Raw genomic sequence first — 21,355 nt, 5'->3', positions numbered from 1 at the left:
CCCGCCCGCGGCGCGCGCCCCATTGTTAAGGGCCATGTCGGCAGTTTCCGCCCTCGCTTCGGCTCCGTCCGCGCCGCGATGGGGAAAGGGGAGGGCGGGAGGGGGGGAGCTCGGGAAGCCTCGGGGCCGCGCCGCTCCTTCCGGGACGGCGGGAGGCGGTGCCGCTCACCTGGTGCCGCCGGCGCTGGGGACCGCCCGTGCCGCGGCCCCGCCGGGCGGGAGGTGAGAGCCCGGCGCCGCTCCGCGCCGCTCCGCGGCCGCGCAGCCCTTCCCTCCTCGCCCCCCAGGCAGGCGGCCGGGCGCCGGTGGCGGGTGCGCGGGGGGAGCCGGCACGCGGCGGGCGGGGGGGTGAGGGGAGGTGGGCGGGCGCGCTGGGTCGGAGCCGCGGGAGCTCCGCGCCTGAGGGAGGGCGCTGGTGGCGCCTCGTCCCTCTGGGGGGGAGACGGGGGCCGGGCCGGGCCGTGGGGGCTCGCGGGGAGGCAGGAGGAGGAGGAGGAGGAGGAGGAGGACGGGCCGCGCCGTGGATGTCTCACGGCTCCGCTTTTGTTTCTCTCCAGGGTGTTTGTGCTCCTCCGAGCCCGTCTCTCCGCCCCCGTGCCTGCCGCCCGCCCCGCCGAGCCCTCTCCTCCGCGGGCAGCGGCAGAGCCGCCTCCGGGCGGGCGCTGGTGGCAGAGGTGCAGCTGGGGCGCCCTCGCCGCCGGGAACATGGCGACGGGGGGCTACCGCGGCGCCGGGGGCAGCACCACGGACTTTCTGGAGGAGTGGAAAGCTAAGCGGGAGAAGATGCGGGCCAAGCAGGCGCCGCCGGGCCAGGCGGCCGCGGCCGGGGGCGAGGCCAAGCCGCTCGGGGGCACGTCCTCCGCCGAGCTCAACAACAACCTGCACCCCGGCGGCCCGGCCGCCCCGCCCGAGCGGCCGGCGCCCCCCGGCGGCGGGGCCGTCCACTGCGTCAGCCTCGCCAGCGCCGCCTTGAGCAGGGCCGCCCCCGCCAAGGAGCCGCTGCCGGGCCTGGCCGGCGGCCGGGGGGCAGAGCCTGCCGCCAAGCCCCCGGCCGCCGCCGGCTCCCCGGAGGGCGAGGAGAAGCTGGCCGCCAAGGGGAAGAGCGCCGGCCCCAGCGCCAGGAAGGGGAAAGGGCAGATCGAGAAGAGGAAGCTGCGGGAGAAGCGGAGGTCGACAGGTGTGGTGAACATCCCGGCCGCCGAGGTGAGCCCGCGGGGCGCGGGGGCGCTCGGCCGCCGCCACGGCCGCACCTGAGCCGCGGGCGCGGCGGGAGGCGCCCGGGCGGGCGGCGCTTGAGCTCTGCGTGTGCAGTTTTTATATATATATATATTCACACACACACACACTGTAAGCGTGTTTTCTTTTTCTTCCGGGGGGGGGGGGGAGGGAAAGTCTTCATATTGGCAGGGAGTAACGTCCGTGACTACTGGAAGATCCCACTGAGAGATACGTGCTCATTAAAATGCGATCAAAACGATAGTAACGAAGACCTGATTTATCAGCTCCGAGGAGGTGTTCAGGTGTAAATATTATTCAGCTTGGAACCCGAAAGAATTTCCTGCACTGGAAAAAATGTAGTGGTTTAAAGAGCGGGTTTTTTTTGAAGGCAGAGCAGGATATTTTTATCAGCCAACACTACTGTCCTCTGTGGTTTGCTACTAGTATAAAAATCTGGCATTGATTTATAATACTCCTAGAGGAATTCAGAAGAATGATAACCAAGTCTTCGGCTTTGTGCAGTCAATAAGAAAGGCCAGAGGAAGCTTTAAACAAAGCTATGTTTGGGTCTGCAAGTTTGCATTAATGCTGGTGACCAGGGTCCTTGTAGAAAAAACTTGTGTTATCACTTCCTTTGATTAACACTAGAGATTATTAAAATGACAATAAAAACAAGATATTTGTTCCTAAAGCAGCAGCAGCAGCAGCAGCAGAGAGCCTGTTCTCTCTGTCTGAAGTCACTGGTCCTTTCTTTCGGACATCATAAATACTTTCCCAGCAGTCATTTGTATGTGCGAAGGTATCAGGAGGGGAGGAATGAATGAGTTCTGGGGAAAGAGGAAATCCTTAAAATTGTCTTCTTAAGGGCTTGTCCTGCACTTCTTAATTGAAGTGATTAGTTTCCTTGCTTGCATAGTCTTTACTTCGAGGTGAAGTGTTCTGGCATGGGTCTTGAATACTCCTGCTTTGGAAAGTGATGGATACAAGTGAGGGGTTTTTCTTTCTTTCTTTCTTTCTCTCTCTCTCTCTCTTTTTAATCTTCGAATTTTCTACTCCATAGTTTTTATTTAATACAGAACCCCCTAAATAATTCCCTCCTTCGTGCTCCTATATGGACTTTAGAAATGCCATATCTTTATTTTCCCAAGTAAACCAGTCATGGTTCAGTTAATATTGCTTTTGCATGTTGCAGCAGTTCAGCACTTCATTTTAGGATCTCTGCTGTGTCCCCTTTTCTCAGTCCCTTTCTGAAACTAGTGCCCTTTAATAGTTCCCATTCTTCTCCATCTCCGCCCCCCCCACACTTCTTTATTTCCTTTATTTTCTAAAGTAACCTTCCTCAAAATTTGATTTGCTTTCCAGGAAAACACAATCTTTGCTCAGGAACCTTGAGAATCTGCTACTTGTATATATGTGTGAGTGGATGTGTGGGCCAACATTAACATAGGCATTGAGAAGCAACTTCTTGTCTATTTGCATATATCTTAGGCCCTAATAATTTGGGCATCTGTCACTGTGTAATTGCACTTTGTGGAAGCTTCTTACGTCTTTCTTTTGGTTATTTCTGTAACTAGCGAATAATTATTCTATCAGATATCCAGGGTCAAATATTAATAAATGTTGATAATAGTGATGTCTGTACCAGGTGTTACTGGAAACATCACTATTAGTGAGTGCTACATCTTGACTGACATGTATTTATGCAAAACTACTTTTTTGCAGGTTTTTCACATTTCTTAAATATTTTTAATCATTACTGCTTGTGTTCTTAAGAATTATTTAGCTTGAGAACACTGGATTATTCTTAATGGTGGACAGCTTCAAAAATTACGTGTTCATTTTCAGATGTGAGTAACCATTAATGAATATTCCACAGAATATTTATTTATCCTCTCTTTCATATATCTATTTACTTGTGAGAAAATGTTTTAAAGCACTGATTCAGATATACTAAGTTTAAGTTCTGCTAACTTTCTGTGACCTTAATACTGAATTCCTACCAAAGAAGGCTGTTGTGTAGGTGATAACTTGTTAGAAGAATAAATTGGAGTTTTGTTGATTTTAAACTTCGTTGTTCTTTCTCCTTTAGATGCCAAGTTTAGCTTTAGTATGCTTTACATAGTGACTAGGTAGTACTAATTACTGAATTTAATCACTTAGCACTTCCAGCTCTATCTGTGTGCTTTAATATTACTTTTCCCTGGATGATCTTTTAGAGCTTTATTGGAAAGTTTTTCTTAGCTATGTTTTTTTTTATCATTTTCTAGAACTGAGTTGCCATTTCATGCTATGCTTCTCCTCTTTTATGATTAGCAGGGCACAGTTGGTGGAGAATGACGATAAAGAGGAGATTGTGATGCCTGAAATTAAAGCTGATAACTGCCTATAGAACACGGAAGATACGTAAACCTAGAAGCTTCTTGGCCCACAGGAGAATGCAAAAACATTTTCTACCCCCAATAAATCTAATCTCAGTTGTAACGCAGTGAGAAGATTTAATATTAATGAAGGGTGGTGGAATAGAAAAAGTGAAAGTTTGTGTTGTTCCAGTTATCTTAGAATAGGCGTGAAAAATGTTAGCAGATCATTTTCATTAATTATTAATTTCCTTCCATTCAATAGGAAGGTAATAGGGCTAGATCTTAAACAGTTACATGACTTGAATGTTCAAGACTGAAGCCATAGGGGGAGGCTGTGAAAACAAATGGTGACAGGTTGGGAGTTGTGATGATGTTTTGTATTTAGAGGCCATTGTGCTAGAATTAAAAGCTCTATTTTATCTTCCTGGTGCTTATCTAAGCACTGATGGCTTTTGAAAATGACTTCTGAAATACTTGCAGCTTTTTTTTCCTTTTTACTGGTTATAAAGTAGTTTCTTGATAGCTTGTTGAATCTTAGTAATTTGATTTCACCCTGAATACTATCAGGTACTGGTTAGTTTGGTTTTGTTGCCTCCTAATAGATCTTGAAGTTGTGTTAAAAGTAATTTAAATTGTATCTGAATTCATTACTACTTAAATTTGCTTTTTTAAATATTAAGCTTTATAACCTTCCCCCTTACACATTCAATTTACTGACTCTGCTTTTAACAAAACATATTTCTTAACTTGATGATGAAAGGATTTTTACCAGTCAAGCTTCCTAGCAGGATTTTGAAATTATTCTTTGCTTATTAGCATTTTATCCATAAATGTATAGATTTTAAAGCATGTGAGGTGTAACTTATTTTTGTTATGTTAGAGGTGTTGTTCAGTTTGTAGGTATTCCCTTGGTGTAGGTGTTAAGTTTTCTGTAATATTTTTCCCGTTTGCAGCTGTGCTAATATCTATCCAAGAAGTGCATAGGTTTCCTGTTATGCTGTATATTGACAGTGCTTTGTGAGGATTTACATATACTATTGGACTCATGTTTTGTATTGTTATAGTAATTCTTCTGTCCTGTGCCAAGCAAAACAAAAGTTACACTGGTGAAAGTGCAGCTTTACTTTTTTAATTGTTTACACTGGAGGCTTCTGCTGGCATAGCTTTGTTGGTTACTTTTTTTTCTTTTTTTTTTCTTTTTCCTCCTTGAACCCTGACCAGCAGAATTACAACTATTTCTGTGGTTACCTCTTAAAAAAGGTATATATAAATATATAATCAAAAATTTAGTTGATCTAGAAAGAACAGTTAGCTAACTTTGATTTAATGAACCTATGGACAAAGTTTACATTTTTGTCTAACAGCTGGAAGTTGTCTAAATTCAGAAGTGTTCTTCCGTTAGTAACAGGGTGATGAATGATTTAAAAAGGTGTAAAGAGCTGGGGTCTGTGTATTTTGCACATGAGATAGAACAGTCTCCTGATCCATTTATGGGAAATACTGAAGAAACTTATTAAGTATTTCAAATGTTGAATTTGCTAGGATGTTCAGCCAATTTATGTTCATCTATTGTCTTCTTATGAACACCTATAAGGATATGACTTCTTGAAACCAAGCTGTTGGCTTACTGCCAGGAGTTTGGCTGCTGTTTCAGAGAGGAATGCGTATGTGGTGCCTAGTAGTTGTCAAACTGAGTCACCAAATTGTAAGTAAGCAGAGAGAGATGTGCCCCTTATGTGGGGAAAGAGTTCCTGCTACTAGTGTAGTCCAGTGTGCTGTGTAGATCGACAGGCGGTTGCTGAGCTCCAGTTGGAAAACCTTGAGGAAACTTTAAATGCCAAATGTGTCAGGCTTAGCAATTACTGGGTAAGTTGGAAAGCAACTGAAATTCTCCTCTGAAAGGCTGACAGCGAGAGACGGGAGTGGAATCCTATACCAATGATTGGATTCTTTTGACCAGAAGTTTACCCTAAGGCATATCTTTCTTTGCTGATGCCCTGTTAAGGATTAAATTAAATGAAAGAGCAACTGTAGTCATCTCTCTACCTTAATGAAAGTATCTTTGCGTTGTCTAGCTTCCATGTATATTTCTCTTGTGAAGCAACTTTTTTTTTACATATTTTAGAAGAAAAATGTTTCAGTAAACATTTGTTCAGAAAATATGGGGGAGGGGGGAGGAGAAAGAATTATGCCTAATCAAAGATATCTTTCCCATCCATATAGAGGCATCAGTGCTATGACAAAAGTCTGAAATACGTTTATTTGACCTGGATGACCTTTCATGTTATGTTAGAATGTCCTACTGCTTGCTTTGCTTTATCAAAAATCTGAGAGTATTCGCTCTTCCCAGGAAAAATAGCTTCTTTTACCCTGCCATGTCTGAAGGAAGGACCATATATGGAACAGGAATAAAACGAATTTGTTCACCAAGCAATGTGTTGAGATTATCTTCTTCCAATCTTTCTCTGTTGATGCGCTCGTGAATTCTGTTCAGCCAAGTCTCTGAGCAGTATCTGTTCAAGAGGCACATTCTTTTTTTGTGTGTGTGTGTGTCATTTTTCAGCGTATGACGAACTTAGATCTCAGTTCTTCTTTTGCACATGTGCAAGAATTCACAGGAATCAAGTAGAAACTACTGATTTACTGATTATTTACCTACTTTTTAAAAATTCCAATGCCCGTTCCTACTGGAATGGGAAGAACAGTGGGTGGTGAAAAAGTATCAGAAGCCATTAATTTCCCTCTAATTGTTTTCACTTAGCATTTATCTCTAAATGCAGTTTTAGGAAGGTTGGTTTTTAAAATGATCTTTTAATAATTAGGTGTATTTGGAAAACATTATTGCATTCTTAGTTTTTCACTCTCCTTTTTTGGGATGAATCATCTGAAATGATAGGTAATTGGTTGGAAAATAAATGCAATGTAAGTAAAGTTCTTTATTTACTATTTTGCTCAATTCTGAATTCTGAAAGTATTTCATTTAGGTTGTAATTGGTGGTTGAAAGTTTCTTGAAATGTTCATCCTTGCCAGTTGCTGCCTTTTCTTGCAGGTCTGTCATAGAGCCAATAACCCTAACCCAAATGTAGATGTTAGTTGGCTGAAAAGATAAATACACCCTTGTGTCCTTCCTAGGTTGTTTCTTAGCACTTAAGATTGGAACACTATGTCGTGTCATTGTCTTGTAAGTAGGCTTTAGGAACAAAAAAAAGATTTATCTGGAAAAAAATTAGTGTAGGGTAAAGAGTAGAAACAACCTGTTAGCTGTACGTATAATCTACTTTTAATTTGAAATAAACATGTGAGGCATCTGCTTTTCGGTGGGAGTGGGTTGGTTTCGTTCTTACTGAAAAGTGGAGTGTTTGGAAGGAACATTGATGTGATCAGTTCACACTAAAGTGAACATGCTGCAAGTATGACTTGTCTTCCATTTTTTTTCAAAGTTTCTGTATAATAAGCAATTGCTTTGAGAATATTTGATTGTTTATAAAAATGCCTTAATCTGTTCTTCAAATTGGAAATGATTTGTTTAAATGATAGATTGATCTACAAACCAAAAAACCCTACCTCTTGGCTGTTTGCAACTAGTGGCTCAGGCATATAAGCATGAAAATGAGTCTGATCATGTGGTTAAGACAAGGAGCTAAAGATTTCCCCTCTTTCTCTAAACATTTGTGAATAGTGCATTTCATTGTGATAGGCATGTGATCATATGGTAATACAGGTTGGGAAGGACCTTTGAAAAAGTGGTCTAGCCCAGTCCCCTGCTCAAAGCAGGGCTCATTTTGATCAGGTAGCTCAGGAGGACCTTGTATAGTTGAATTTTGCATATCTCCAAGGGTAAACATCCCATAACTTCACTGGGAAACCTGTTTCTGTGTTTGACCACCTCACTTTTCTTTCTTTCTTTTTCCCCCCTAATATCTAGTTGGAATTTCTTATTCTGGCCTTTTTATCTATTGTCCTGTTGCACTTCTGTGCACTTCTGTTGAGTCTGTCTTAGTCTTCTCTGTGCCTTCCTATTAGGGAGCTGAAGATGTCAATACAATTTATTCTTCCTCTCCTTCCCCCTTCTCTTCTCCAGGTAGAACAAATCCAAATCAAACTGTCCTTGAACTTCAGATGCTGCAGTCCACTGACCATTTTGGTAACACTCCACTGGTTTTGCTCCAGTAAGTCAGTGTCTGTCTTGTTCTGTGTACTTAAAACTGGACACAGTGCTCCAGATGCAGCCTTACATGAGCTGAGTAGAGGAAAAATAACCACTTCTCTTGACCTGCTAGCGATGCTTTTGGTTAGTGTTATGACAAAAGTGTGCAGTTGACCTTCAGTGCTGACTTCAGCTTGCCCAAGAGGACTCAGAGGCCCTTTCCTACAAAGCTAATTTCTAGCCAGCTGGTCCCCTGTCTGTCCTATTGCATCCCAGAGGCAGGCCTTGGATTTTATCTTTATGGAACTTCTTGAGGTTTCTGTTGGCCCATTTGTCCAGGCTGTTGAGGTCTGCCCTCCAGCCTCTCAGCCACTCCCCACAAATTTGTTTTCAGCCAGACTTGCTTAGAGTGCTTGCCACCCCATCATTCAGGTTGTTAATAAAGATACTACATCATACTGGCTCTAGCATCAACCCCCAAGGGATATCTCTAGTAACTGGCTGCCAGTTGCAGTTTATACTACCAGTTACAACTGTTCGAGCCTGAAAGTGCAGCCAATTTTCCACCACCTTATAGCGAACATACCTGGTCTGTATTTCACCAATTTGGTCAGATGGCAAGCCCAAGTCAAAGGCCCTGCTTCACCACGTGTTGTTGAAGAAAACTTTCAAACTTCCTGCAGGTGCTGGTGCAGAAAACCCTGTTACTAGAGCTGTTAACACTAACACAGCTGAATCATTGAGATTGCTTGTGTGGGAGAAATTATGTAGGCTTTTGTAGTTTCCTATTGGTAGCAAAGTGCTGGAAAACTTTTTTCTCCCAGAGCAACAGGACAAAATAATCAGTAGTTTGAACAATGGCAAGGTGTCAGTCCATCTTGTTGCTCAATTATTTTGTCACAGATATATGAAGCTAATAATGCTTTCGAAGACTAATATTAGGATAGATTTTTTTTTTCCCATGAAAAATGTGCAATATCTCAGTATTTAACAATATGAGGAACAGTATTGTAAATCCCTTTAATCTAGGGTATTGTAATGATAGTGTCCTGAATGAAGGAAAACAATGCATTTGTGTTTTGGCTTTATTCTGTGGTTGAATCCCCCTCTACTTTATCTTGTGGGTTAGGTTTAGCTCAGTTTGTTAGAGCGTGGTGCTAATATGCCAAGATTGTGGATTCGATTCCTGTACAGGCCACTTGTTTGAGGGTTGGACTAGATGATCTCCAGAGGTCACTCCCATCCTTACCGATTCTATGATTGTGATGTTTATTCATTTATTTAGAATACCATTTTCTGAAGCTAATGGGTTTACAGAGCAATCTCAGGTCTTTCAGAAGCAAGTTCTAACATTCATAACTGTGGAAATAATAATGAGTAAACCCTGAAGGCTGAAAAAAACAAAAGGATAAATGGAAAAGAACTGCTGTTTCTAAAACCTCAAGGTTTGGAATTACTATAACTTCAAAATGCCTTCAGGACTTTGAGGATCCTGATTCATTAGTTCTGATTATTCAGGGTAGGGAGTACTGAAAGGCTTACCTTTTGAACACATTAGAAAGGAGAGATTTGGAATAAATGACAAAGTACGAAGTATATTGTATGATGAAATTCATCTTTTCTGTTTGGGGGATATTTTATAGTAGACGGAACATGTAATGGGCAATTTGCATTTTGAACTTCCTTACTTTGACTTTGGTTTGACTATTTCTAATGAAACTGCACTGATTCCAGGTCTTAACTTCCAAAGCTAAAATTAATTTAGTCTATGATTAATTTTATACTACAGGTTCAGTAGACTGAAGAATGTTCCACCCCCTTAAAAGAAACCCCAAACAAATGAACAAAAAACAACTCCCGAACACAAAAGGGCACACAAACTCAAGAAGTTTTTTTTTTTAATGAAACTTGCATCCAGACTGGGTAGTGTGCTTTATTTGTGATATATGTCTTGAAAATGTGTATATATTTCTTTTTATATGAAAAAAAATATTTCTATGAGTTAAAAACTTGAAAAAGTAGAAAAATACAGTCATCCTTCCCTCATTTTCAACAGATGTCGTGTTCTCTGTGGATAAGGAAAGAAAGAAAATATGGATGGATTAGTTTAAGCAGTCAGTTATAAACATGTGGAAGACCTGCAAAATCTTTTTTTTTTAATTTCTCCAGATTTATGTTATAATTTTCCTTTACAACAGCCTGTTAATACTTTGAATGTACTATATCCCAGATGTGTTGATTTTAAAGGAACCAAGCTGAAAAAAGCAAACTGCTCTTGAAACAAATAGAAATCCTTCTTGTCCTACAAAAAAAACCTCCTCTCCCCTCACAAAACTTCAAAGTCATGCCTTACTGTATTTTAATTTTGCTTCATGTAACTTGAATATGCATGCATCTTAGTGAATGAGTTTGAGCAGTTACTCTTGTGCCACTTAAAAAAAAAAAAAAAAAAAAGTCTCAAAAATGTGGTTTCTGTGTATGTTCCCAGTAGGAGCTGGTGGGAGCTATGTTTCTTTTTCACAAGAAAAGATTAAAACAAAAAAAGCTCCTGAAACTGAACATGACAATATGAATTGAAATGCAAGGTATTACTTGGTAGAAGCTTGTCATTTTTACTCCATTGCTTTGCTAAATTGTTTTGTAGCTCAAAGTATGCACGGGACTTCTGGAAAACAAGTTATGAGTGTTCAGTTCCACATGAGTCCGTATGCATGTCTTAAAAAGTTCAGACAAATATAATGAATGTAAATCAGATAGTGTAAAGATAACATTATTATATGTGTATTTTTACCTCTGTTGCTTTAACTTGGAGTTGTATATTTAAAGACTCTTCTCAAATGAAAAACTGTAGGTGGATGACTTGTTTCCCATGCTTCATAAGGTCATGGGAAATTAAAATAACCAAAACCCGATGTGTTTTTTTTTTCAGGATTTTACTGCATTTGATCTCCTTCCATGTTGCTAAGAAGGACTAGACCATTTAAGCCTCTTATTCCAGACTTGCAAATGTTATATGCAACTCTATCATATAGTCTTGCATACAGTAATCACACTTCACCTTTAAAATAGCCAAGTTTTGTGTCTAATATGAAAAAATCATTCTCATCGAAGGTAAGCCTCAAAACAAACAAAAAATCCCAATGAAATGAAATAAACCTGTAGCAACCACAGTTTTTACCTATCTTAACCCCTAAATCTCACCCATCCCTAAACAAAAATGTGTGTTAGGCGTTGGTTTTGTATGGTATCTGTTATGCAGTACTTCCCTGGCACTGAGGCAGCATTGGTTTTCCTGAGGTGAAGCCTCTGTAGGTAACTATCGTCTTGAGCCTAAGTCAGAGGTTGTTTTGTAGAAGAGAGACAGACTTGTAGAGGTTGGGTCTGGGGCCTTACTGGGAGCTTTCTGTGTGCAGATGTTGAATCTCAGATTAATTCAGCCTGGATCGGTCATTGGGAGGTCTCTATTCCAGCCTCCTGCTGAAATCAGGGTCAGCTATGGGATCAGATCAGGTTTCTCAAGGCTTTATTCAGTCAGATCCTGAAAACCTCCAAGGATAGAGGCAGCATAGCCTAGCTGGGCAACCCTTTATTCAATGCTTGACTGTCCTCATGGGACATCAAGATGTTCTCCTTGCTATTTCACCAGAACCTCTCTTGTTCAGTTCATGTCTGTTGTCTCTCGTTTCTCCTGCCATGCACTGCTACGAAGAGCCTGACTTAAAGGCTGCCTGAGACAACTGGAAGTAAAAGATTAAAGTTTTTTTTTTTTTTTTTTTCATTTTTTGGCAGAGCAGCAATTTAGGCCTGTTTTACTCAGCCGAAATAACACATACTAATGGGATTTGAGGCATAGAGGTAAGATAGCTGGGTAGAATGCATATAGCACTCAGATGTGTAACAAGTGTTGAATAATTGCCGATCATCTGTGTATATGGCATCTAAGCCAAATGCATGAATGTCATGCAAGACTAGATTGGTAGGCAGGAACAGAACTATCAACAAGTGGGATTTCCCTTCTTTCCTCATTTATTCCCCCCACAGTATTGCTGCACCTTTTTATGTCAGAGGATCTTTCTGTCCTACCTGTTCACTGTAATTATTGATACATGCTTTATGAATTACTTTCTGTGCAATGCACAGCTTAGTGTTTGAAGGAACAAAGTTACAAGTGATTTCCAGGGTCATATGGCCTAACCTTTTTCCACTGCATGCATATAAGGGTCATTTATTCACTCTGTATAGCTCTAGCTTCATTCATGCTCTCAGTTCACCATAAGAAAGTAGCAATTACAGTAGGTCTGACCAAGGAGCAAGCCACTGAGCTCATTACTGTACCACTACAAAGACTGTAAACAGATACCTAGGAAAGAAAAAGAATGTAGCAATTCAGTCGGGTTTTTCTTATGAAATAGTATTTTAGCCTCTTTGCAGTTTTCATCTGGAAGCATCAGATGAAGATTACTAAATAGATAGAAATTAAAATGAATTCATCTTCTAAGTACTTGTTCAGTCTCCACTTGAACCTGTGTAAACTGTGAACATAAAATCATTGGATGGTGAGGTTCATGTTTCTTAACTCTCACAGATGCAGAACCACTTCTATTATTATTATTCCCCCTCCCCCCTGCCATAGAGTACCTATTTGCTTCATTTCATGGTTCTTATTCACAAATTATTCTACAGCAAACCTGTTCTAATGGTTAGGAGATTTTTTTCTGGTTTCAATTTAAGGTTAATTTGCCAGGATCTCTGATCTGTTCCCTTTTTCTTGTCTGACAGGCTGTTCACTCATACTCAGTAATCTACTGCTATTCCTTAGAAATATTTTTTGTGGGCTTGCTGTTGTAACCCCCCTTGCTCTGTGCAAGCATTTGAACTTTGTGGCTCATCAGTTGAGGGAGATGGTTCATCTGATGTAAAACCATAAATTGGCTTAAGTTGCAGTGGACTCATACCTGAAGATGGGCTTTTTTTTGTGGACCAGTTCACATCCAATCCATGTTATTTTATGGACTTCTGGGTTAGCAATTTTTGGATGTTCTTCTGTCTTGTTTGAGATACAGGTCCTTACTGTTGTACTGCTTTGCATAAGAGACATTGTGAATCCTCCTCAGACAAGCTCTTGTGTAGCCAAGTTCAGGTCATTTTGCAAACCAGCTCCTTTTAGTTCATCAGAATTAATCCTTTTGAAATAAGTATCTGGTTAAAGACCCTTTTTAAAGCGGAAAGATAAATATTGTATTAAGTGGACTAACCTGTGGTTGTTCAATCCAATGCAGATTGTTTTCTGAATCTGGTCTTTTGTAATTGTTGTCTCTAGCTACCAAATTCCAATCTCTTTTGATTTTTTTTTTTAATTCAAATAAGAAAGAAGTGTGTGTACTGTAATACCTAGAAGCATCTAGGCCCTACCAGGTAAACAGTTGCCTTGAGCTTAAAAATGCTGACAGTTGGGGGATCTTTTTGCATATTTTATCTTTTCTTTCTATATTTTATTCTGGGGAGAGAAAAGGAAAAAATGTGTTGCAGATTGCTGTTGGATTTTTTTCTTGTATATAAAAATTGCTAAGTGTATGTCAGAGACTGAGACAACTGTCTACAAATTGTATGTGTATAAATGCCACATAAGAAACTAGTTCCTAATGATTGAAGTAGTGATAAAAATAAAGTGCAGTCTTCATTCTTGAATTGGTTTTCTCGATTTTAAAATAGCTTCTCAATTGTTTAGAGTGCTTTTTGTGTTGTTTTACCCCCTTCTTGAAGCCAGTAGCACTAAAGAAAACTAAATTTATCTACATCTTTTATAATTACATAAGAGTATGAAACTCTTCAGTTTGATAGTTTCTTTTTCTTGCGTTTACAAACTATTCTTCAAAGTCTTCTGAGCTTATGAGAACAGACATTTATTTACAAGTTCAGGAGTTAATTGATGTTCTTGTACCTTAAAATAGGTTATTATATCTGTTATTAAAATCTTTCCTAAATTAGGTCTGCTTAAAACAACAATGTACTTTGCCATTTAGAAAGAGCTCTAAGAATGTAGTTTAGTCTGAATAATTCTCCACAAGGTCCAACTAACCAGTTAGTCAATAATGTGTAATTTCAAAGTCCATTAAAAAACCTTTTTTCTATTTGTCAGTTATATTAGGAGTTACTTATTATCATTGTTCAATTAAGTAATGCTTTGCCAAGATAACTATGCCAGTGCCTTGTTTGTGTTACTTTTTTTCTTTTTTGAATATTTTACTTAAGATATTCATTCTAAGTTTAGCAACAGGTCTGCTTGTAGTCTGTGTCCCAGAGTATTAACAACAAATTTGAAATGCAAGGTGTGTGAATTTTTACTTGTGCTCGCGTAGCTTATCAGTTTTTGTAGAGTAAATTCAGCCAGAAATAGTATCATTGCTTTCATCTTCTTGTGTACAATGAACCAAATATCAAAAGTCATTTTGTGTTGGGCGTACACATCACTGGCCAGGCAGCAATTCCTAATGTCTTAGTAACGTGACCTTAGTTAACTAAATAACTTTCCTCCTCTTACCTTTATGACACATGTTCTTTAGATGCTAGAAGCACCGTTTCAGTATCTATTACCTGGAACACAGTATAGATTCCTTGCCTATCTGTTCCATTCTTCTTACTGATTTATTAACTATTTAATTTTCAGCCTTTATGTATAGTGATCAGTTGTTTGTAGTGCCGATGATATTTACCAGAATTACTTCTAGAATAGAAAATCAAAAATTTATCTTTCTCTTTTTTTTCAGAAGCATGATGGGCTTTCATATAAAATAGTTATATAGGTTATATAACTTCTTACATTCTTATATTCAAAGTTTTCTGTGAGGTCTGTTTTCAGTAAAAACCTGTATATTTTGGAATGGAAGCTGGAAGTGCTGGGTCGTGTTGCAGGTTGTTGTCTTGACCCAGTTCTAAATAAGTTGCTTAAGTTCTGTGATTAGATTCTGCCTCTTACACAGCTATGTTCAGAGCTGCTTTTTTTCCCTTCTATAAAACCATTCAGATCCTTACATGAAAAGTGCTATTTAAATTAAAGTACTGTCTCCAATATTAAAGATTTAGTTTTTAATACATATTATATTGTGCTTCAGAGGATAATTCGATGACTTTGTCATTTCAATTAGACCAAAACTGCAAACTTCTATAAAGTACTTAGACATGCTGAATGATTCTGAAATTTAATGAATGTACAGAGTGATTTTATAGAGCAGTTCTTTGGGTCCTTACTTTAAGGGAAAAAAAGTGAAGCAGTAATGAATTGAGATGTTTTGCATTAGTATTTGATGCCAAAAAAACTTATTTTTTAATCATACACATTTCTAATACAGAAATGCTGAGACGAGATTAAAGGGTTTTCAGACTTCTTGCTTTGGCTCATGAAGTTTGAGCACACCAGATTGCAGGCTTCTTCTCTGGGGGAAAAAAATGAGACAAGAACAGCACAGGAGCAAACCTTGGCAGATTTAACAGAAGTGGTTGTTGTGGGAGTTTGTATTACAATGGGCAATGGAGAAGCATTACATTAGGATCATGCTGCTTTTAGCAAGAAGGTATTAAATTCAGTAAATTGAGAAATGAGAAATTTTCAAATTTGGAAATCTACAGCTGAATGTTGAAGTGGCATATAGTTGATATGCTGAGTGCTCTAACGAAGTATTCCAGGGAAGTGGATTGGAATTGTGCATTTTCAGCATACATAACAATTACTTAGGGGCCTACAGTCAGGCATTCTGAAATAATGGGAGAATGAGATTTTGATGGTCCTGAGACATCTGTGAAAGAATTTCCTATTCAGTCTATTTCTCTACTCTCTTGATTTGTTACTAACTGAAAGAATTGAAAAAATCATGAAGTCCTTAATTTTATTTGTCCTTAATGAACTCCTGTGGCTACAAAGACATGGAAACCCTAGAGATAATTCTTTCTTAAAAGGCAATTAAACTAAAAATTAAGAAAACTTGTACAGTAAGTGCATATAAAGACTTCTTGCATCCTGATGAAGATGATATGTATCATAATTGTCTTCCTAAAATAGTGGCGCCTCAGGCAACTGACTTTTATAACAAAATTTGGGACATAGTTTTAGCCTGAGGCAGACAGTGAGTGTACTGCTGTCTAACACTTTTCAGCCATTATGTGTGGTCTGAAACATAAATGGGTGTATTAATATAATTCCATTCTTTGGGTTTGCTTCTTTCAATTAAAAAAAATTAGGCTCGTCAGATGTCAGATCAGTTTTTGTCAAACTTACCCAGAGGCTATTTGAACACAGGTGTTGCTAAGCAGCTCAACACTATAAACCACTTCTCATAGCTTACTACATTTTTTATAAGATGGAAGAGTAGTTGAGACCCAAAACATAGGAAATGGGTATGTATTTGTGCACACATGAAATAAGCCTAGCCACTGTTCTGCTTCCCTTTTTGTTTCTTCATAAATTTCTTCATGTTTTGTTTATTTAAAAAGACTTGGAGATTTTTTCATGTGTTTGTATGTTCTAAAGCTTTTAGCACTTGCTGTGAGCTGGGTCAGAGTGCCTTGAAACTTAGATCTGAAGCCTGAATTCTCTACTCTGTAACCTATCAGTTAGTTATATAGTTTCCCTATGATGAGTTTAGACATCCTCATGGCTTTGTGTAGGCTGGTATGGCTTATTAGTTCAGGTTGAGGGTTGTTTTGTTTTGAGCTCCTGTTTGGGAGCACTGACAGCATTTATGCACTGATGAGCTTGGGGTTAATAAATCATGCTGACCTAACCTGACTCCATCTAAAAGTATTGGGAAATGTACATCTAGAAACGTGCTGTAGAGATATTGAAGCTGACTCTCAGCCCTTCGGATGTCTGCATTGCTTCCCACTTCCAATGGTGTTTACTGGATTTGGCAATATGTTGGATAAATGCAGCTATGTTTTTGAATCAAAGCAGGCTCTACATTGATGCGGCATTCATGTGCCTGAGCATATAAACTCTTTCTCAATACATGTCACAGACCTCAAATCTGAAGCAGCGGTATTATGGGGAAATAATAACGATGAAAAGGCATGGCAAAGGGAGAGCAGAACGATGGAATTTGGGCATGAAATAGGAGAATGCAAAGTGTGTTTCAAGTCAGATATGTACCCACTGCTTTTTAATTATTGGTTCTAAAATGGCACGCAAGTTTACAGACATTTAAAAAACACAGCTGAACGAAATTGTGGTTCACACAAGTGCATATGAATCCAAGCTAAAATGGAGCATTAGCTTGGCTATGTCAAACTGAGCTAAAATCTGAAATGTAAAATTCAAATTCAAACTGTTTTTTCTCCCCCTGAGAGAATCTGAAGCAAATTGCCAAATGCCAGTCTTTGAATTGGTTTGCAGCGGTCACTGGCTCAGCATAGCAGCACTCTGTAGGAATGTTCTCAGGAAGCAGGAATAGAGCTCCTGCTGAAGTTTGGTGGGAATGTGTGGACCAATAAGTGGTATCAGACCAGAATTTTGTCAATATCAAACATAATGATTAGCAAAGAGAAGTTTGGGCTTATAAAATTTTTTTTGCTGCAATTTTATGTAGTTTTTTTTTCCTGTTATTTTCTGCTTTTTATCTAGCTTTCAGAACTGCTTTTTTTTTTTTTTTTTTTTTTTTAAGAGAGATGGTTCTTCTGCTTGGATACTCTGAAATTATTAGAAAACTACACTAACCGTGAATTAATCCCCTAAAATACCAATGTTGTTGCAGAGAGGTGGTATTTATTTTTTCTACCTTCAGAATTTCTGTTTGAAGAAAAGCTTGACAAGTAAATAAAAATTTTGTTTTTCATTTATTTCTAAGTACAACTCAGATACTGCAAGATCAGTATTAAATGTAGAACATTAACATTTTTAACTATATTCTAAAAAGCAAATTGTTTTTAGTCACCAGCAGAACAGTAGGCAAAAGAAAGGACTAAAAAAACTATGAGAGGAGTATCTGACAGGAATCATGAAATAGGTTTGCTGATGAGCTTTACATTCCAGGAAAGACTGAAGTGGAGTTCTTCCCCTTTAAACTAGACTCAAATATCTTAAATGTCATCCTGGGATCTTCCAGCTCATCAAATCTCAAAATACCTGTTGCTCATGGAATTTCATTTGGAAAGAAAAGCTAACTTTGCACCTAGTCCACAGCTATAGAAATTGCATGGAAGTAGGAATTTGTGTGCTACCTTAAAAGAATAACTATCAAAGTTGTTTAGAATGGATGCTGCATTATATCTAAAATGTAGCCTGGACTTTTCTGCCTTGTTTCACATGTTCGAACTATTTTGAAGTCAGCAAACCTGGTAGGTGGGTGGATGTTAAGAGGTGAGCCTAGAGGGGACGGGACTGAAGAGAGGAAGCCGGTGTGCTGAAAGGGATGTGGAAGAGGGGACGGACGAGGTAAGAAGCTGCCTCTCTGGCCAGTGAAGCTTAAAGAAATTTGTGGTAGATCACACCACAGACACTTGTGCATGGAGATAGTGTCCTTGTTCCAAAAATCACATCTGCCTCTGGTCTAGCACCAAAGCAAGTACAGGTGTGACCTGGTTTTGTTCCGGTGTCTAAGGCCCTGGCTCCAGATCAGCCACTGGTACAAGGAAGAGTATGTTTTTACGTGACAGACAGTTCTTCCAAAAAGATTTTAATAGCATGTTCTGTCTTCTCCTTTTGTTTATATAGAGGAAGAGTGTTTGAAAGTGAAGGTTTCTGGAGTTTGCTTTGCTTGTAGGTATAGAATTCTCTACTGTGAAAAATTTTGCTTCAGGTACACAATTACAAGTATTCTAGCCAGAACGTTGTTTTCGTAACAACTCAGCAGCTATTGCTGGAGAATGGTGTGAAAAGTACTATTGTAAGTAGAAGTGAAAATATCTTGAAAACAACAAAAATAATTTATTTACCTTTCTTTTCACTTTCAGAGGTTTTATTAAAACTTTAGTTGTCATACAGCATGTCAGTAAGAAGTCATTCCCCTCATCACTTGTAGTTGCCGGTTTTATTTAACAAGAAAAATCTCCAAATTGCATGTTTAGTCATGCCTTAACTGTATGACAAACAAAATGCCTGAAGCAGATAGCGATAACGGCAAATGGGGACTATCTCCTAGCAAAGAGACACTGGCTCATTAAGCAATCATGTTCATCCCTTGTCTCCCAACTGTTGCTTTTCTTTCTTTCCTCAGAATTCTGGCACTGCGAGATGCTGGCACTAGTATGTACTAGTAATTAAGAGGAGAAAGGATGAAAAGCCTAAATGCCCAAACAAGTTCACTTGAGGTAAAAATGCATGATATCAGGAGAATGTTTCTCATTGATAGTTAAGAGGATTTAATTCATAGCAAGTCTTTTTCCCAAAATAGAACAAAAATCCCAAATATTGGGGGAGGGGGAGAAGTGAGTACCCAATTTAAGTCACAGTTAACAAGCTTCTAATGTCTGTGTTCTTATTTTGAGTGTGAAGTGGAGGAGAGTAGGAGGATGGACAAAAAGCTAGAATAGTTTTGAGGATTAAGTTTTAAAACTGGTTTCTTAGAGGGGAAAGAAAGTCAGGGGAAACTGTATTTGAATCTCTTTGGCTTCACTCAGAACAAGCAGATAGATGGATTTTTTTTTTCTTTTGTAGAAGTACTTTTTTTTCTTTTCTTTTTTTTTTTTTTTTTTGGCCCCTGGTTTATCTCCGAACCTGCTTCTCCATTTGTCACTAATTTGTTTCAGATTAATTTTTTTTCTTATAGCCTATTAGGTGCTCTGTCTACTTGCATGATCAATGGATGATTTATTGTTGTTTATTCTCTGCCATAGAAGCCTATTTAATTAAACAAGATTGATAATTTTCATTAATGAGGTAGCCATTTAATTCTTAAATTCATCAGGACTCTTAGGTGTATACTTCCAGGGATTTGTTTCTTTGCTTCAGGGCTTCATTCTTAGTAGAATTTGTAATGATTATGCAAAACCATGCTTGTAGCAGAACTTAATAAAAATCACCTTTTGAAATTTTAATCGGTTCTTTTTTTTTTTTTTTTTAAGACTGTGCTGGGAGCTTTAAAGTAAGACATGCTTTCAGTCTGTGAATGCATGTTGTATGCCTTGGGCTTTTTTTTCTTTTTATTTTTCTACTTCTTTCCTTTTTTTTTTTTTTTTTTTTTTGGCTCCAGGTATGTCTGAGGTAGAGCAAAGGTCAAATGTTAACCATCTCCTCAAGTTACGGTTCAGATTAAGAAGACATGAATGTCAGGAATTTGCAGGATTGAATTTAGTGAGGCCAGTAATGTCAAACTATTAGTTGAAAATGTGAGGAGAGGGAGAAGGGAATGTGGCAGGAGGGAGGGGGATATTTTTGGAGATATTTAAATACATTTCACCCAGAACAGACTGCTTGTAACAAGGAATGAAACTACAGTGTTGGATTTTGCTTTTTAAGACTGCTATGAGATTGGAAAACATTTTGACTTTGAGCAAAATAAACATTTGCTGTTTTTTGTTGCTCTTAGTTTCGCTTGAATGTTTTAAAACCTTTGAAAGCCTGCAAAATAAATATGTGGTAACTTAATCATGAATGTTTAGTGTTTTTTTTTTTTTTTTTTTTTTTTTTTTTTTTTTTTTTTTTTTTGGGAAGCTTTTCAAGAATGCAGTTATTTTCTGCTTAAATGCCTCTGCTGCTTATAATTTTAATGAGTTTATAGATGAGTGCACTTTTACTTTCAAGACCAATCCTCTTCAAAAGATGGAACTGTCCTTGAAAGGTGGATTTATTTCTAATAGCTTTATAAAAAGCCATCTATCTCCAAAGGGATCTCTTTGTTGTTCAGAACTTAATCCTGACTCTTAAGTATTTCATCTATCGTTCAGAATGTTTTATACACTGCTGCTGGATTGAGTCCCAGCATTTCAAGGGATATCGGGCTTGAGGATAACACAACTGAGTTAGGTTTTACTGAAATAGGACTAAACCTCTACTGCTTCCATCAACTGATCAGACAAGAACTTGTCAGGAATTCAGTGCACATAATTATGTTCTATTTAAACTTGCACCTCTGTTGGAATGACTTAACTTGCTGGTATGTCATTGGCAACAGCAATAGAACCTGGACAATAGGTAACTTTAAGAAAGAATGATTTCTGTTTCTCAGTTGTAAATTATTTGGAAGGCAAGAGAACTACATAGCTGTGTACTGTGTATCCACTGTTTGCTTTCTTTCTTCTTCTTCTTTTTTTTTTTTTAATACTACATATAGTACTTATATGTGTCCGTGATGAATACAGAAGGAATTGGTGTTGGCCACTTCCATCCCATTTCAGATGTTTGGCAGCTGCCTAGTTAGTTCCTGTGAAAACCCCTGGCTAGTCAGCAGGGAGGGGGGTAGCATTCTGGGGCTTACACAATGCAAATCTTTTTGCTGTACCTGTGGATAGAGTAGTGTAACATAAATTGACATATCACCTCCAAGTGTTATTATCTGTTGGGATGTTTAAATGCAGCTTGTTTTGAGAACCAGGTAAGATTCAAATATACCAAGATACGTGCTTTTTTTCTTAAGCTCAATTTGAAGGCAGACTTTATTCCAAAGAAAAGATTTACCAGTTTTCTTTTTCCTGCTGCTATAG

General features: G+C 39.0%; 1 protein-coding gene across 1 annotated transcript in view; it reads left to right on the top strand.

The window, feature by feature from the left end:
- The first annotated feature begins 509 nt into the window (after window positions 1-509).
- PAWR (pro-apoptotic WT1 regulator) overlaps window positions 510-21,355 on the top strand; it is a 77,834-nt gene continuing 56,988 nt past the window's right edge. Inside the window, exon 1 of the mRNA XM_062584775.1 lies at window positions 510-1,203. Coding sequence (XP_062440759.1) covers window positions 706-1,203 — 498 coding nt within the window. The 5' untranslated portion in view covers window positions 510-705. The remainder of the gene's footprint in view (window positions 1,204-21,355) is intronic.

This window comes from Rhea pennata, chromosome 1 (assembly GCF_028389875.1).
Source record: "Rhea pennata isolate bPtePen1 chromosome 1, bPtePen1.pri, whole genome shotgun sequence".
Lineage (NCBI taxonomy): Eukaryota > Metazoa > Chordata > Aves > Rheiformes > Rheidae > Rhea > Rhea pennata.
This window is presented reverse-complemented; position numbering and strand designations above follow the sequence as displayed.